At 35.4% G+C, this 17,779-nt stretch overlaps 2 protein-coding genes across 2 annotated transcripts; one reads left to right on the top strand and one right to left on the bottom strand.

The window, feature by feature from the left end:
* Positions 1-373: 373 nt before the first annotated feature.
* LOC132307205 (asparagine synthetase [glutamine-hydrolyzing] 1-like) lies at positions 374-5,090 on the top strand. The gene is made up of 13 exons (XM_059804901.1): positions 374-672; positions 1,554-1,692; positions 1,822-1,917; positions 2,369-2,510; positions 2,606-2,796; positions 2,916-3,077; positions 3,193-3,273; positions 3,377-3,598; positions 3,695-3,829; positions 3,927-4,007; positions 4,096-4,182; positions 4,381-4,488; positions 4,595-5,090. The coding sequence occupies exons 1-13, from the start codon at positions 593-595 to the stop codon at positions 4,838-4,840; spliced, it is 1,770 nt and encodes a 589-aa protein (XP_059660884.1). The 5' UTR covers positions 374-592; the 3' UTR covers positions 4,841-5,090.
* Positions 5,091-5,469: 379 nt separating this feature from the next.
* Positions 5,470-15,932, bottom strand: LOC132309570 (uncharacterized). Its single transcript, XM_059807864.1, has 9 exons — positions 15,840-15,932; positions 12,289-14,448; positions 12,044-12,170; positions 10,929-11,017; positions 8,698-8,933; positions 7,169-7,255; positions 6,933-7,032; positions 6,147-6,354; positions 5,470-6,069 (listed from the first exon to the last, which is right to left on the bottom strand). Exons 1-9 carry the CDS (start codon positions 15,930-15,932, stop codon positions 5,891-5,893), a joined length of 3,279 nt encoding a protein of 1,092 aa, XP_059663847.1. The 3' UTR covers positions 5,470-5,890.
* Positions 15,933-17,779: the final 1,847 nt, after the last annotated feature.

The following is a 17,779-nucleotide window of genomic DNA, read 5'->3' as shown; positions in this document are numbered from 1 at the left end:
ATCTACCGGAAAAAAAATTGATTGTATACTGTATACGGAATACTGAGCACACCGAACCGTTCATTACTGCACGTGTAATACACGCAGCAGCAGCTGGTGTTGTGTATTTTCTTGCCTATAATAAAAAATATATACTGTATATATATTACATATATATATATATATATTAAACAAAAGAGCAAATGGGTAATGGACACGTGGCATAGTGATGAAAGAGGTGTGGTCCCGGAGGTGATGGGAGAATCAGAGTGGAGCCGGTGACCGGTAATTGAAGCGAGGATACGTCGCCGCTTGGATGGGGTCCTTACTTGTCAAGTCTACTATAAATACGTGGCGATTGAAGCGGTGTCCAAATACACTCATTCCCATACAAACCAACACCTCTGTCTCTCTCTCTCTCTCTCTATTTACTTCTTCTCCCATGTCTCCAACAAAGTTGCATCAATAACCTCACCCTCTTTTCGATCCTCAATTTTCTCTCTCTAACTTTCCCTCTCTAAATTCTCTATCTAAATTTGTATATCTCTAAATTCTTCTTCTAAGTCTAAGTTTGTGCTTATCAGTGAGTTAAAAACAGTTCCAACAATTAAACATGTGTGGGATACTTGCCGTTTTGGGCTGCTCAGATGAGTCTCAGGCCAAAAGGGTTCGAGTCCTCGAACTCTCTCGCAGGCAATTTCCCTTCTTTCTCTTCAATTTTTTTTTTTTTTTTCCTTTTTCTTATCTTAATCTCTATATACCATTTTTAGATTTTGCCATCATTTTTTCTTTTCTCACTAATAATTTGTATTATAGTATGTGTTACTTCTACATGAGTGCTAAAATTGAAAGATTATCTAACTTCGTAATTGTTACCGCTCCAATTTTTACCTTTGGAAAAAGTTTATGCCATCTAAGCTAGAATTTATGGGTAAGAATTTTTACCTATGTAACAATGCATGACCGCTTTGTCTGTATTATATAATATACATATAATTCTTTCAAGATAAAAAGTTAGTACCATGTGTAGACAAAATTATCAACAACTTCACTTATCCCACATTTGAGGAGAGAGAAATATTGATAATCATCAATCTCACCAGTTGGTATATATATATATATATATATATATCGGTGGGTAAACCTGCATATTTTGATTATATTTGTTGAAAAAAACTGCTATTTCACTCGCATACATGAAGCCGGACCCAGTTTGATTTATATGAGCAACTTTCATTATTTTATGAAAAATATCTGTAAAGGGTCACTTGAATCATCAATTCAATCCCCTTTCCATCAGTAATATAAAATATTATAGATATACATATATGGGACCCATTTCTCAAAATTACTGTATTTGGTAGCAAGACTCTGTTAATCACTCATTAAGGCATATTAAAATGTTGAATTTCTTTTTACCATCATATATTGATCAATTTCATTAGAAGTTTATGTAATTAATAGTCTTATATTCATTCAAAATCAAATGGAGGAAAGGAGTACATATCTTACTGCACCAGAATCTGATACACCATATACATGCAAATTGAATTACAATTTTATATATGTATTAGATTGAAGCATCGCGGTCCAGACTGGAGTGGGCTATACCAGTATGGTGACTGTTATTTAGCTCATCAACGGCTAGCGATCATCGATCCTGCTTCCGGTGATCAGCCTCTCTTCAATGAGGACAAGTCCATAGTCGTCACTGTAAGTCGTTTGTCAATGCTTTTAAAAAATTTGTTGTCAATTTTGTTCTTTTTCTTTTTCTTAATTTTCAGATGGACCAAATTGCTACAATTATTGGTTGATGGGTTAATATTATATGTTGAAAACCAGGTAAATGGAGAGATATACAATCATGAGCAGCTAAGAAAGAGTTTGCCCAATCACAAGTTTCACACTGGAAGTGATTGTGATGTCATTGCCCATCTGGTGAGCAATTTCATTAGCATATTATATAGTTTGGATGTAAAATATTTTTCAAAAAAATGTTTTTTTATTTTATGATGTTTTGTTGTCGCAGAATATTTATGAAGAAAAAACATATTAAAATTTAATAAAAATAACTTATCCATTAATTTTCGGCAAGTTATTTTACATGTCCAGCCCGATAGATTTGAACTCAATCTTGACGTAAACCTTTGTCAAACATAAAAAAAAGTAAAATAAAATAATATTTTATCTAAAAAATGAAAATATTTTCCAAAAAAAATATTATACGTCGAAACAAGTGGATTTCAGTTCATTGTTAAAATTTGATTTTTTACTGTCAGTGAAATCTGAAAGGCTTGCGAGTTCTTGATTCGTGATTGATTTTATATATATTTTTTCGTTTAATTACAATTAATTGAGCTAATTGTGGTGTTTAATCACTGTTCCTTAGTATGAAGAACATGGGGAAAATTTTGTGGACATGTTGGATGGAATGTTTTCGTTTGTGTTACTTGACACCCGTGACAACAGCTTCATTGTTGCTCGTGATGCTATTGGGATCACTTCCCTCTATATTGGTTGGGGACTTGATGGTAATAATTCATTGGGTCATATAATAAGTTTGATTTGTTGGTATGTCTAGCTCTAAGAACTGAATAAGGATTATACTTGGTCTATTTGTCTTCAGGGTCTGTTTGGATTTCATCCGAACTGAAAGGTTTGAATGATGATTGTGAGCATTTCGAGAGCTTTCCTCCTGGTCACTTATACTCCAGCAAACAAGGCGGTCTTCGCAGATGGTACAACCCTCCTTGGTTCTCCGAGGCCATTCCATCAACCCCATATGATCCACTTGTTCTCAGACGTGCTTTTGAGAATGTGAGATTCATGAATTTTAGAACCTATTTCATAACAATATCGAGTCTTTTTTCAGTTACGAAACTATAATACTGATAGAATTTGCATGGATGGTTATGTCTTGGTTGCAATATGTGCAGGCTGTAATTAAGAGGCTAATGACTGATGTGCCTTTCGGAGTTCTGCTATCCGGAGGCCTAGATTCATCGTTGGTTGCCTCTATCACTGCCCGCCATTTGGCAGGCACAAGGGCTGCCAAGCAATGGGGCACACAACTCCATTCCTTCTGTGTTGGTCTTGAGGTAAGTCCTGAAAATTATTGCTTCAGAGGATTGTTTTTTTTTTTTTTTCCCGGGTAAAATAGTTTTTGAGGAGTTGCCTTTAGTCTTTATACCAATCTCTTAATTGGTTGAGCAGGGTTCACCAGATTTGAAGGCTGCAAAAGAAGTTGCGGATTATTTGGGAACCGTTCACCATGAGTTTCATTTTACTGTTCAGGTATTGCTGCAATCATAGTTTTGCGAAGATCAAGTTCTTAGGTTCTTCCATTTTGAAAATTTTAATAATCACTAGTTGTGAATTTGTCTCTGGATTGTGGCAGGATGGCATTGATGCCATTGAAGATGTTATTTATCATATCGAAACATATGACGTGACAACAATCAGAGCAAGCACCCCTATGTTCCTTATGTCGCGTAAAATTAAGTCGCTAGGAGTGAAGATGGTCATTTCTGGTGAAGGCTCTGACGAGATTTTTGGTGGATACTTGTACTTCCACAAGGCACCTAACAAGGAAGAGTTCCACCATGAGACATGTCGCAAGGTAACAAATGTTATATGGCAACTTGCTTCTCTACACATGATTGGAAGCCGTGATTATACCAGTAAATTGATGTTCTCTTTGTATTCTCCTCTGCAGATAAAGGCCCTCCACCAGTATGATTGCTTGAGGGCTAATAAATCATCATCTGCCTGGGGGTTGGAAGCTCGTGTCCCCTTCTTGGACAAGGAATTCATCAACGTTGCAATGAGCATTGACCCCGAGTGGAAGATGGTATGGTTATCGATCGAATTGCTTGTTTTTATATGAACACGCAAAATTTCTGAAATTGATCATGTGGGTTTCTCTGAATCTTCCAAATTCCTTTCAGATTAAGCGAGACGAAGGCCGCATGGAAAAGTGGGTTCTGAGGAAGGCCTTTGATGACGTAGAGCATCCCTATCTGCCAAAGGTCTAGAATGCTAATTTTCCTCTTGATTCGGTGTGTATTGCTCAACATCAAGCACTTAAACTGACATGTTCTGTTTTATGCCCTGCAGCATATTCTCTATAGGCAGAAGGAGCAATTCAGCGACGGTGTCGGCTACAGTTGGATTGATGGCCTCAAAGCCCATGCGGCACTACATGTATGTGTCTCTGTGTGTGTGTGTATAGACAGAGATTCTTACTGATTGTTAAAGGCAAACCCAGTGCACGAATATCCCGCCATTGTGGGATCTGTGGAGGGTCAAATATACATAGATTGTGACGTCTTGTTAATGCTTTTAATTATGGAAAGTTCTATGATTGGTATGAATAGTTGATGCTTAAACTTTCATTTTCAGGTGACTGATAAAATGATGTTTAAAGCGGCAAATATCTTCCCCCATAACACCCCAACCACAAAGGAAGCTTACTACTACAGAATGATTTTTGAGAGGTTCTTCCCACAGGTGATCAGTTTGAACCAATCACAAAACAAGCTCAAATGTTAGTCATCTTCATGTTCATGGAACACTAAACTCAATTGTGTCAATTTTCTTCTTGTTGGTTCTGCAGAACCCGGCCAGGCAAACTGTCCCGGGAGGAGCAAGTGTGGCATGCAGCACGGCCAAAGCTATCGAGTGGGATGCTTCTTGGTCGAACAACCTCGATCCTTCTGGCAGAGCAGCACTGGGTGTCCATCTTTCAGCTTATGACAACAAACCACCTGCCGCTGCTAACGGAAATTTGATGCCAAAAATCATCGACAACGTGCCGCAGATAATGGAAGTTGGTGCTCCGGGACTCACAATCCGAAGCTAATGTCCATTCTGGAGGACGGTTCATATGTGCGAGTTTTAGGGTAGAACTTGCAGCATATGTGGTAATATAGATGCCCTGCTGGTGTACTGTAATAGGTGATATGTAAAAGTGATAATAATATTTGGTGTTGTGATATTTAAGCCTTGATCACTATCAGCATGTTGTTTTTTGGATGCAAGCTTTTGAAGTTTACCATCAATATCTTGTAATTCGTTTAAATGGAAGGCTTTCAAATGTTCCTTTGCTTTGATTTTCTCTCTGAAAGGTTATGCCAAAAAGAATCCGACCCGACCGTGACAGTGGCCCGACGCCACTGACTCATCATTTACTCAAAATAACTTATTTTCAATTTCAATTTCAAAGCACTAATTCGTATTACGAAATATAATATAATTACATTTGGATAATATTTTAGTTCATGTGTGATATTTTGCATGTTGCTGAGTCCATAGTGCGCACAATGTTAGATTTAGCATTTAATAATAACTCTGACATTGGAATAAAATTTATTTTCATCAAGAAATTGGTAGGGACAACATATTGTAACTGTGCATGCGTTCGCTTGAAATTCCCAGTACATATATATATATATATATATATATTATATGTATCATCTGTAGCTAGTCTTTTCTGGGCATTTGACATAATATTCAATGCAACTTTTAGCTTCTCGTCATATTTTTCTAAAACAACGGATACAATAAACCCAATATATATATATATATATATCACTTTCATCTGAATTGATATCAGCATCATCATCATCCTTGCCTTAACTCAAATGAATGGGCTCGGCCACATGAACTCTCTCTGTACAAACTTTTCTTCTTCGTTAGTATGACATGAATTCTCTCTGTACAAACTTTTCTTCTACATTAGTATGACATGTACAAAGTAAAAATTGAACTCTCAAAATCGGAAATCCTCCTTTATCTTCCTCAACTGACTTGAATATGACTCTCTCTACTGGATGCTGAGTGTAATTTTTGGGGGTGTGTATTTATTCATCATTATATATAATGAAAATTTGAGTCCTTGTACATATTCCTTCTAGTTTAAACCACATAACACAGAAGAAATGAGAGGGGAGACATACTGCACCTGACATTGGTCCTCAATTTCGGTCGCTTCCATTTGGTCAGCTTGAAATAACTCATCGGCACAATTTCGGTCGATATCAATATCATTATCACCTCCATTGACATCCTCATAAAATTGTTGCTGAGTTCCTGCAATATCAGTGAAAGTTAGCTTGTGAAATGTTCTAGTCTCTTTCCATAAAGTAGCCGGGGCACATTAAAAGTACCTTCTAATAGGCTTGGTTCTGCAGAAGGGATTCTCGTTAAGAGTTTCTGGCACATGATAATATCCTGGAATTCAAGGAAAGTGTAATCCAGGAAACTGTGTCTCTCAGATTTTGTCATTTTTGAAAACCCGAATGAAGTAATCCAACTGTTCACGACGCCAGGAACAGCAGGCAAAACTAGCCTCTCGATTCCTAAATCCATGAGCATCTGAAAACAAATGTGGAAAACTATTAAAGGAATGACAAAATGTAAACCATATAGGCATAAGATGTTATCCTAACCAATAAAACGATTATAAAGACACCCGTGAAAAACGCAGTGCTTATAGAAGCAGACATCAGCAAGTAATACTATGAAAAACGCAGTGCTTATAGAAGCAGACATCAATAAGTACAGAATTGATAATGAATGACTAAAAATTTACTTACTTGGGGAAAAGAAGAAGTAAAAATAAATTAAAAGAAAAGATAGCACTAACAATTCTAAATGAAAGATGCTCTAACGTACTGATCCAATTTATAACAATCCCCAGAAGAAAATCAAATAACACTTTAGAGACCGAAGAGAACTATGGCATTTATATAATACATTCATTTCATATAAAACCTACATCAACTAGAATCGATGCATTATATCTTGGGTTTCAAACCACCAATAGCATCAGTGATAGAACAACTAAATGTTAAAACCACAAACAAACTGTGTTCGACAAAAGTTCATACCAGCACTTCCCTTACCCCACACCCCTATCCATACAAGCACATAAAAAAATAAAAAAAAATTACCTTTTCAAGCCCATTCATCAAGATGTGACACATTCCACGATTGCGAAAATCACTCCGTGTACCAACAAGCGGTACTTCTGCCACCTTTTTACCATAAATCCTTAAGAAGGAAAAAGAAACAGATATATTAAATTACAAAAAAAATATAAAAAAAAAAAATGAATGTATTTCATTTCATTATAGTCCCACAAAACAAGAAGAATATAGGTTCAAATCAGATCTGCAATTACGAATACCTTACAGCAGCAGCTGTAATCAATTCATCATATCCTTCCAAAATGAATGTATAAAACCCTTTGAAGTTCAAACGCCTGAGCCCTGAACTGCAAAATTTGCAAAAAAACCCATCAGTCTTGGAGCAATGATAAGGGGTGTCATTAAGTAAAGAATAGAGGAACTATCCAAGGACACTGACAGACAGACATAACTTTACATGCCAACAATAATGTAATGAAAAACATCACAAGGTTTAGAGGTAGATGAAATCAATTAAAAGTAGTGATCTAAAACTTTTGTCAATGGCAGACCTAAGCAAAAGTATTCACCAAATATATCTTTCATCAAACTAACACAAAACGGGGAAGGTTTGTCCAACTTTAATTTAAAAAAAAAAAAAAAAAACTTCTTTTGGATATATCAAAGTCATTCTAGCTGGTGATAGGATTTATAACATGTCATCCTATAATAAGAAAGAATACTATCTATTGAGTACCCTTCTTTAATTATACACATCTTTATAATAATGTATGGCTGGGAACCATTTATATTTGGCATGCTAGAGTTCAGAATAGGGACTTGCTTGGTAGAGTGGTAAAAGCTTTACTTCTCAAACGTGAGAACGCATATGTGAGCTTGAGGGCAGCCTCTTTGTACAAACGAAGCCAAAGGTTAGGTCTGTACCCGCTCCACCCCTCCCAGCACTCTCGGCTAACGACTAACACTAGGTAATGGGCCTAATGACGTATGTAATTGTTTAGGGTCCATGCCATGAGGAAGAGACAACATACATGATGGTGCAAAGAATCTGTTGTAATTATACAGATAGGTACAGAGATGTGAAGGAAAGTGAGGTAAGAGAGTTATGAGTTATTAGTGACATGGGATTGATATTCAAAGCTGAAAGAGAAGATCATTGAAGTAGTAAACCTGATATTGAACAAACTTTAATAGAAGAGACACAAGGAAGCAAACAAAAGAGGTTTCCTCTATCAAGGGAGAAAACTGAGGCCATGAGAAAAACTTTTGACAAAAAATGAAGTCATAAACACAGTCACATACCACTAAAACAACGAATTACAGAACTGTAAGAAAATCAACGTTACCGCAAGTATAAACAACCTGATTACAAGGCATTGCTAGAATACCAATAACTAAAATATAAATCTGAAATCAGAAAAAATGGAATTTCAACGAAGAAGTAGAATACGAACAAAGTCACAAATTACTAAAACAAGGAATAACATAATTTTAAGAATATTAACATAACCACAAGTACATATAATCCGATTACATGGTATGACTAGAATATCAGTAAAGGAATTATAAAACTGAAATCAGAAAATAAATAAATAAATAAAATAGCACTTTCTAGTTCAACAGTTAACAAGAAAAATAAAGACTATCACGAGGTTAACAGGTGAATTTGCATGACTTCTAAGGTATACATCGAGTAACAATATAAGCAATGTAGTGTTGCTGAGACAAAACACACGGAGACATGCACAATAATCCATGAAAACTGGATTTGAAGATAGAATTATCTCACCATCTGCTGAAGATAACATCTTCAACAAGATCCCTCGAGCGAAATTCTTTTAGAGGCTTAAAACACTCGTGCATTAAACCAAGGGCATCAACGAGCTTGTTGTTATTCTCCAGTGATGCATCATAATCAGAGGCATCATCTTTGTCACGTTTCGTGTATTTCAATAGAGTCAAGGTTAAATCATCTTTACCCAGTGAAACTGGCTTACCCAAAAGCTTGCGAAGGCTGATAAATATCTGCATAAAGAACAAAAGAGTATCAAAACCCACACATATTATTATGTTTAAAAAGGTCCCATCTATGAGATGGTATACACCAACCATACATGTTAGTTATGTTTATCATGCCCCTAAAATTTTACATATTACTTACAAGCACAGTCAATGAAGCATGGCCTTCAACCATGCTCTTTATTAGTCTAATTTGTTAGATAATCAGGATAACCATGTTTTTCACATAAGTGCTCCCAGGCAACCATTATCTCACTTACCCAAAAAAAAAAAAAAAAAAAAAAAAAAAAAATCATTATCTCAATCATTTAAATCACAAAACACATCTGAAAAAGGTAAAAAAAATAAAAAATCACAAACCACATCAAAAAAATTCCAACAAAACTAATATAATACTTGAACTAAATTCATATAATATTGGTAAATACACTAATGACTCTGGTCTTGCAATGGGTTGAAAAACTTTAATAGCCTTGGTAACTCAGCTCCAAATTGTTGCACCTCAGTAGCACAATTATTTTTAATGCTTCTTTAACGCTATGATTTTCCAATAAGAGGTTACAATGAGGCTTCACTAAACACATAAGAACGTGAGGAATAAGATCTTCCTGAAAGAGCAAGTGAAATATCTACTATTAGAGTTCCTTTATTAAGTCTTGGATACTCCAAAGGTTGAATGCTAGTATGGATGAAGAGACTAGAAGACTTACTTGAGTGCTTATTTCCCAGTTGCATATGTGACTGCCTCTGTTCAAATATGTGAAAACCTAGTTATATATTAATCTTGCATTCTTCATTACCTGTATTTGCTTCTTCAGACCCAAGCCTGAAAGTTAGTTCCATAAAATTACATTAGCCAACCGGGAAGGTAATGCACTCAAGCTTGAGGATTGTTAGTATTGGAACCAACACCAGCTCAACTGAAAACTCAAAACCCCTAAATCCCTAGAAATATCAAACCATGTATAAAAAAAGACTAGCCCAGTGCACGAGGCTCCTATCACTGCGGGGTCTGGGGAGGCTTTGACATACACTGCCGTATCTCTGTATGTGGAGAGACTGTTTCCTACTTTGAAGTTTGAACCCATGACCTACAGGTCACAATGGAGCAACCTTACCGTTGCACCAAGGCCTGCCCTCGTATATCAAACTATGTGTGTGTGTGTGTATATATTGTTGGACAGCGGAAGCGTGCAAACTTGCTCTGATATTTTACGTGGTTCGGCCGAAATCGACCTACATTCCTGGAGAGAAGAAAATTTCACTATACTGAATCAAGAAGAGAATATACAACTGCAAAGAATGCCCACTCCCTTACTACCTCATGAGAAATTACACCAGTAGAGACTTTGAACACTTAACCGTGTACACACACTCTCTGCTCAAGGTATGATGTCAGATATTCGAGCCTTTCACGGTCTACCACTCTTCACCATCGGTGTTCTACCCATTCATTATCTCTATCGCCACACACACCAATTTCTATGAATTTGCATCTCTCTACTCTCACCCACTCTCTTCTCTTCTCACTCACTCACTCCATTCTTTTTCTTCTCTACCTTCTCCACCCAACTCCCTTTCTATTTATAGAGAGTTCCTAACCCTAGCTTGATGAACAATTAATAGAAAAAAGTATAATAGTTTCTGCTCTTTTTATTCTTGCATCAACAGCTGAAATCTGCAAATTAATACTGGCTATTCGTTCTTGTAAGGAGCGCAGGAAAAAAGAGGGAATCATGCCACATCAGAAACTGAAAGAAACAAGCTTATTTTATCAATTTAAGCAAGAATTATGTCCATGTTGGTTCAAATCAAAGTGCAACTAAGGCAAATAAAGTACAAGTTATTCACAAGGTTTTAAGATTTTAATACAAAGATAAAAAATGATGCTTCTGAAGAAGACAACTTGAAAAAAAGATACACGTGAACAAAAGCAAAGTCTAAACAAAACTAGTGTTAACCCTAAAGCTATATAAAAAAGGAAGGAAATGTCTGAAATACCTGTTCACAATTTTTATTGCAAAACCAATTTCCTTCAGGATTACTGTCCAGCTGCATAAGACCTAGCTTCCTTAGGCATCCTGCATGGTCTGAATAAAATTGATGTATACATCAGAAACATATATAACTGCAGGTTTACATGCATACGAACATATATACTATGGTGTGAATTTGGTCCAAGGGCCGGAGGCACATCCTGGCTTCCCAGGCCCAATTTTATTCATGTCAAGAAGGCACCACACATCAGACTGGCATCCCGGCCATTTATGCCTGATTATTGTAGAAAAACACAGAAAGATGGAGGATTCACCTAATATTATTAGTTTGGACTAGTTTGGTGTTCGCCTACCTGGCCAATAAGTATCCATCTAAAAAGTTGCTCTCCAGGGAAAAAAAAGAAAAAAAAAATGTCTAGCTCTCAAAAGTTGGTTTTAATTATTATAAAATTACTTCATTTTTGAAATCAAGCTAGTGTCAGGTGGGAGATGCTAGGTGAATTTTCATCCATCTAATATTTTTATTAGAAAATCATATTAGGTCAGGCTGACTAAACACCTGAAATGAAATAGAATAATAGTATAATAATAAAAAAAATAGATAATAGAGTCAAAGAATATATTATAATAGTTTATGTGGTGACAAGGAGAGAGGAAAGCCTTCCAAAGGTTATGTAGATCCACAACTTGATCATCTCATCTCAAGTTTATTGTAGTTTAATCTACCACAAAACACATGACTCTACTTGAACACAAAATTATAACTAAACCTAAAATACCACAACACTCTAGCAGGCTCATTAAATCGATGTCATTAAAATAGTTATTTTGAGTTACAGTTTAAATTTACTAATTGTCACTTAATAACTATTTAGTTTATAAGTTTATTTTATTTTATTACTCAGTACTGATTTTGCCTACATGGGTGCCCGGTGGCTCAGTGAGTGGATTAGGATTATTTTGGAAGTGACTGATCTCAGACTTAAAACCACTTCCTTGGGCATGTCAGTCCGAACTATTACCATTGCACCAGCAATGACCCCATCACCCCTATGGATATGTGAGTGTGCTCATAATATAACACAACTACAAAGTACGAACAGATCACAATTAACTCACATTGATGCTCGCACTGATCACAAATGAGAACACTATTCTCCAATTGTTTAGCGTCTTGGTCAAATTTGCTTTCGTGACAAATTCCACAACAGCATGACGGGCAGAACCAGTCACCTTCTGGAATATCCTAAATAAACAACAAAATTCAGTTCAACATTAAAAACTCATAATATTCAGTCATATATTCTTTAAAAAAAAATAAACAAAATTGGAGCTAACATATTCGCAAAAATCAAAATATTTACCTTCAAACCAAGGCAATGAGTATGAAATGAAGATGGACATTGATCGCATAAAATTAATGTACCCCCAAAGTTACAGACATAACATATGCGATCATTTGCTTTGTGATGCCTCTTACCGTTCATCTCATGTGTATCTGTTATAAAGCTTCTACTATTATCATTAGATTTGAGTTGCAACTGGCATTCTGATAGAGACCTTCCATCCTCTAAAAAAATGTTGGCAGATGGTCGGTGGTAAGTGCTGCCAGCATGAGCTTCGAATTTAGTAAGTGTAAAAAAGTTTTGGCAACAACTGCATAGGATCCCATCACGAGTTATCTGCCCTTCTGCCATTGAATGATGATCCTTTTTGTTACGGTAATGCACTTTCGCCCCAGGCAACACCACACCCTTGTCAATTAACCAAGACAATACAGTTCGAGAACCGTGGTAAGAGGAAGAAGGAACCTCTACCTTCTTGACTCGTTTTCTAGATAGAGGCACACTTTTTGGAGAATCGTCATCCGAATCACGTGTTAATTTGAATGAAGAATTTTTAGATTCTTGGCCATTCTTCAGAATTTGGGATCTAGCATTTTGGTCCTCCTTATGAAGCAAGTGCGATGCAAAGTCTAGTTCATTACTTTTTTTCTCTTTTTGGAGTTCTCTAATACCTTGGACTTCTACTTCATCAAGTTCAATAAGTTTCCTTGATGGTGACAAACTAGAAGGTTCTGTTGCCCAGTTTTCAGGTAATGCATTTTGGAGTAACAAATTTCCCTTCATCTCACCAATTAATGGTGAAGATGGTTTATCACCAGCTAACTGCTCGGCATCCTCATTGGCACTTGTAGTTTGCTCTGGTCTACTGGTAGAAACACCAAAACCAGATAATCCTCCTTCATTTATATAGCATCTGCAGGCTTCTCGAAGAGAATAGTAAACTTTACTTGGCGATTGATACCGCAATTCCCATCTAGCTTGCTTCCAAGCTGCAAAGAATTTCCACCCAATAAATGAGAGGTGCTTCTTTACTATAGGAATTAAGTCTTTAGATTCTTTCCGCTTGCTATAGTGGTCATCCTTATCCCGTAATGTAAGCAAATAATAGTTCCACACGGCTTGAGGACAATATTCAGGTTCAACATCTATATATTGACGAGGACGCTTGACAGCTATCTCCTTCCTCACTGTTGGTTTTTTTCTCAATAAGTCTTTAGCATCTTTCCGCTTGCTATAGATCCTAAAATTACCAGGATTTAACAATGGACTTGATGAAGCCGGAGGTTCCTCACACAGTATTTCCTCAGGGCAGGGCATTTTTGAGCTTGTTGGAAGATTGAAATCCAATCCACCTTCCTCCATGAAACCCCAATCAATGTCCTCTTGAGATGGAACACTAGCATTAGTGGGATTAGTTGGAGGTAGCAATCCGGTCTCTGAGCCATCATCTTGAAAGGGTACAACATCATGAGGTTCAGATAATTCCAGTGCCTGCTGGGATTCCTGGACCAAGCCCTCCGGAGGATCCAATTTGAGAAAAAATTCGTCTAGAGTTAGCTTAAAATTATCATTAAGAACATCCAACACCAGATCTTCCCAGATAGATCTGGCAGAACAAATCCACTCCTTAAGCTTCACAAAACCCTCTTTGCCCTGTAAGTCATACCACATTTGCCTCACAGAAACTTGAAGGGGCCACTCTGGCTCTAATTCCTCAATGAACTCGAGAAATAGCCAATTCCCACGAGGCTTCCAATCTTCGGTAAACTCATCCCAATCCTGAGTAATACGTAACATCTCAATTCCAAACTTCATTACTTCATCTGTATCCGGAAAGAAAATCTTTCTTTGCTCCGAACCATCTTCATGGTCAAAAATCACACCTTCCCACCAAGCCTCCTTGTAATACACATCAACACATTGTGCATAGTGGGGAGACCATTCTGCAACATGAAGCAGAGGTGGTAATGGCCTTATCAGGCCACGACAATGAGACTGTGTCATGTTGTTCGAAACGATCCCATCAACAATGGAACTAACTCGTACACGTTCAGTGAGCATTTCTGACTCATTATCACATAAAAGATGTTCATATTTCACCCGACGAGCCTGTTTTTCACGGGCAATTACAGTTCCAACGTGCCATGACCCCTTTAAACCTTCTTCACGACTCCTTACCTGAAATAAAAATCACATTTTTTACAAAAAAAAGTCCTTGAAATTGAAACTGAAAAAACAGCTATAAAAGCAACGTATTGACGAAACCAATGCACACTTTTTTACCCCATAAAACCCCAAAATAAGGATTGCATGAACACTATAGATAAAAAAGGAAAAGCATTCATGAAACACATGGAACTTTTTTGTCCCCTTGGTATGGAACCATAAACTCGTTAACCAAATAAAATCCATTATGAAGTAATTCAATTACGATAAAAAAGATGAAAAGAAAAATCTGAAGTATTAATTAAAATCCACAAACTTGTTAAACCTCTAGAATCCTAACTTAATAATTGCATGAACAGCTAGAGAGACAGAGAGGCTGTAAAAAATCAACACAATCATAGAAACTTTGCAAAAGTATACAAAAACCCTTGATGAGATAAACATATAAATGATATATAGACAATTAAGTATAATTATAAATTAAACTAAATACTATAAATTTCTTTGATTACTAAATTAGGCACACATAGATTAAAGAATAATTGTTTATACTGAATTCAATAATAACCAAATCAAACAATAAAATTATAAGTTTTTAATTGCTAAATATTGCACACATAAAACACTTCCTCAGCTCATACACAGATTTATGACTGAAAAAACAGCAAGTTGTAGGGCATTACCGCAACACCCCTATCTGACTATAATTTTGCAATGAAACTATCATACAATACATATTTATGTGTATGTTGTATAACATTACCTAGTTCGATCAGGCAGAGTGTTGGAGAGGGAAGACTCGAGACAGACCTAACCTCTGAGATTAAACTCGCACCAATGTCACTGATCATGATCCATCCATTGTTAAGATTCAATTAAATTTTCCTAATGTTGCGTTCGGAGCACCGAATCCACCCCTTGGATTTGGAACTGAAACAAGTTTCCTCCAATTCCAAATCTAAGCCGCCCCAAACATAGCATAAGTCTCAAAACTACAGTGGTGATTTATAAAAAGAACTCATGCTCTTATGAGCCATATTCTTAAAATAATACTTATTCATATTTATATATATATATATATATATATATGTGCATAGAAAGAGAAAGAGGAAAAAAAAACCATACAAATTATATACGTTCAAATCAAACTAAAAGGCAAGATTATTGTATACTGAACGAAAAACACAAAGACAAGAAATCAAGAATATAAAAATTACCAAACAAGAAAACAGAGCCTAGAGACTGAAATTATTGTACACAAGATTAAAACAAAAATTAAAGTAAAAAAAAAAAAAAACAGAAAACCCAAAATAACAGAAATCACAACCCATTGAAATAAAAACGAACACAATCATATACACATATGTATAATGATATAAATCATAAAAGCAAAGCCACATTACTTCAACTTTGTCACCAACAATAAGCTTTGGGTTGTTGTTTTCTATTTTGCGCTTCTTTTTCCAACCATCCGAGACTTCAGTCTGGAACGCCATTGGCGAGAACTATGAGGTTTTGTGTTCGACTAATACTTAAATTCGAGGAGTACTAAGAGAAACCAATTTAGTGAGAGAAAAAGAAGGAGACTCTTATTGACCAAGGAAGAAACTCTGTGCCTCTCTCTCTCTCTCATCAGATTACATTCCCTTTCTCTCTCTACTTATATACGTTTCACGGTCAGCGCGTAATTACCGAGAAACCCTTTTGGTAATGTGGCGGGCCTCCTCCTAGGGAACCCTAACTAAATATTGTGTTTTCATAAACAATTCCTCCCCAAAAAAAAAAAAAAAAAATTATAATGACTTTGTAAACTCTAATTACTTAACAAAAATACCATTATACACTTTTCGTTGTTTATTAGGTTATCAAATTTTATATTTAAGTTTTAAAATTTAAATGATTGTAGCAGTTTCACTTTTGTATAGATTTGAATTTAAAATTCTATAGTCCCTCGGATTTATTTATCTTCTTTCTTTCCTTCTTTGATAGGGTGATAGGTGAACGCGGATTGCTTTGTTTTTTCAACTAAACACAAGGGTAGTTTAGTCTAGTTGTAATGAAGTGATCGGGTAGAAGTTGAAATGCAACGGGAAGGGACGTTGCAGACGAGAAAGTTTTGGGTACTACGGGATAACGAGCAACAAATAGTTGTTATACACGACGATATTGTAAATTTTTTGAAAATGTGACGTAGATGTAAAGGGTAATGGTTGCGAAGATACAAAGGAAGACACGGTTGTATTATAAATTTTGTAAACGTTTTGACACGATGATAAAAGACAAATTTTATAAAAACATGAGATAGATGTAACGACAAATGGTACGATACGAACATCACGATAATGCAAATCTTATAAAAATATGAGATAGATATAATGATTAATGGTTCGATACGAATACTATACATAATATCAATATAGACACGAAGAAACTGAAAATCGTATAAAAATATAATAAATATAACTTCAAAATACTAAAATCATATAAAAATATGTGAGAGATATAATGAGTAACCACGGACACAACGATAAGACAAATTTTATAAAAATATGAGATAGATGTACCGTTTGTATAAAAATATAAGATATATATAACGATTAACGGTTCCATACATTCTAATACCGACACGATATGGAATGTCAATGCGGACACAAAAATACTGCAAATGGTATAAAAATATGAGAGATGTAACGATTCAATACGGACATGAAGATATTGAAATCATATAAAAATATGTGAGAGATATAACGAGTAACGCTTCGATACAAACACAACCATAAGACAAATTTTATAAAAATATGAGATAGATATACCGTTTGTATAAAAATATAATATAGATATATATAACGATTAACGGTTCGATACATTGTAATATCAATACGACACGATATGGAATGTTAATACGGACACGAAAATATTGCAAATGGTATAAAAATATGAGAGATGTAACGATTCAATACGGACATGAAGATATTGAAATCATATAAAAACATGAGAGAGATATAACAAGTAACGCTTCGATACGGACACGACAATAAGATAAATTTTATTAAAATATGACATAGATGTTAAGATAAATGGTTCGATACGGACACGATGAAAATGCAAATCTTATAAAAATATGAGATAGATGTAACATTAACAATTCAATACGAACTGAATACTAATTTTATATACGGACTATAATGTACAAATACAAATATAGATAGAACATATAGACATCATCATTCAATATAGACACGAAGATGTATCAAATCTAATAAAAATATTATATAAATATATATATATATAAGCATTTAAATTGCGTTGGACCTCATTTATTTTAAAGCGAGATAGTTACATA

This window comes from Cornus florida, unplaced genomic scaffold (assembly GCF_030987335.1).
Source record: "Cornus florida cultivar Cherokee Brave unplaced genomic scaffold, ASM3098733v1 CherokeeBrave_3.0.0_Hap2_Chr05, whole genome shotgun sequence".
NCBI lineage: Eukaryota > Viridiplantae > Streptophyta > Magnoliopsida > Cornales > Cornaceae > Cornus > Cornus florida.
This window is presented reverse-complemented; position numbering and strand designations above follow the sequence as displayed.

Bases quoted from the DNA above. Each gene is read 5' to 3' on its own strand.
- LOC132307205 (XM_059804901.1), top strand. From the start codon at position 593: ATGTGTGGGATACTTGCCGTTTTGGGCTGCTCAGATGAGTCTCAGGCC. The intron at 3,274-3,376 runs GTATTGCTGCAA...GGATTGTGGCAG, and splicing joins AGTTTCATTTTACTGTTCAG to GATGGCATTGATGCCATTGA. The intron at 4,008-4,095 runs GTCTAGAATGCT...TATGCCCTGCAG, and splicing joins AGCATCCCTATCTGCCAAAG to CATATTCTCTATAGGCAGAA.
- LOC132309570 (XM_059807864.1), bottom strand. From the start codon at position 15,932: ATGGCGTTCCAGACTGAAGTCTCGGATGGTTGGAAAAAGAAGCGCAAA. The intron at 12,171-12,288 runs GTAAATATTTTG...TTGTTTATTTAG, and splicing joins CTCATTGCCTTGGTTTGAAG to GATATTCCAGAAGGTGACTG. The intron at 11,018-12,043 runs GTGAGTTAATTG...AATTTTATTCAG, and splicing joins TGATCAGTGCGAGCATCAAT to ACCATGCAGGATGCCTAAGG.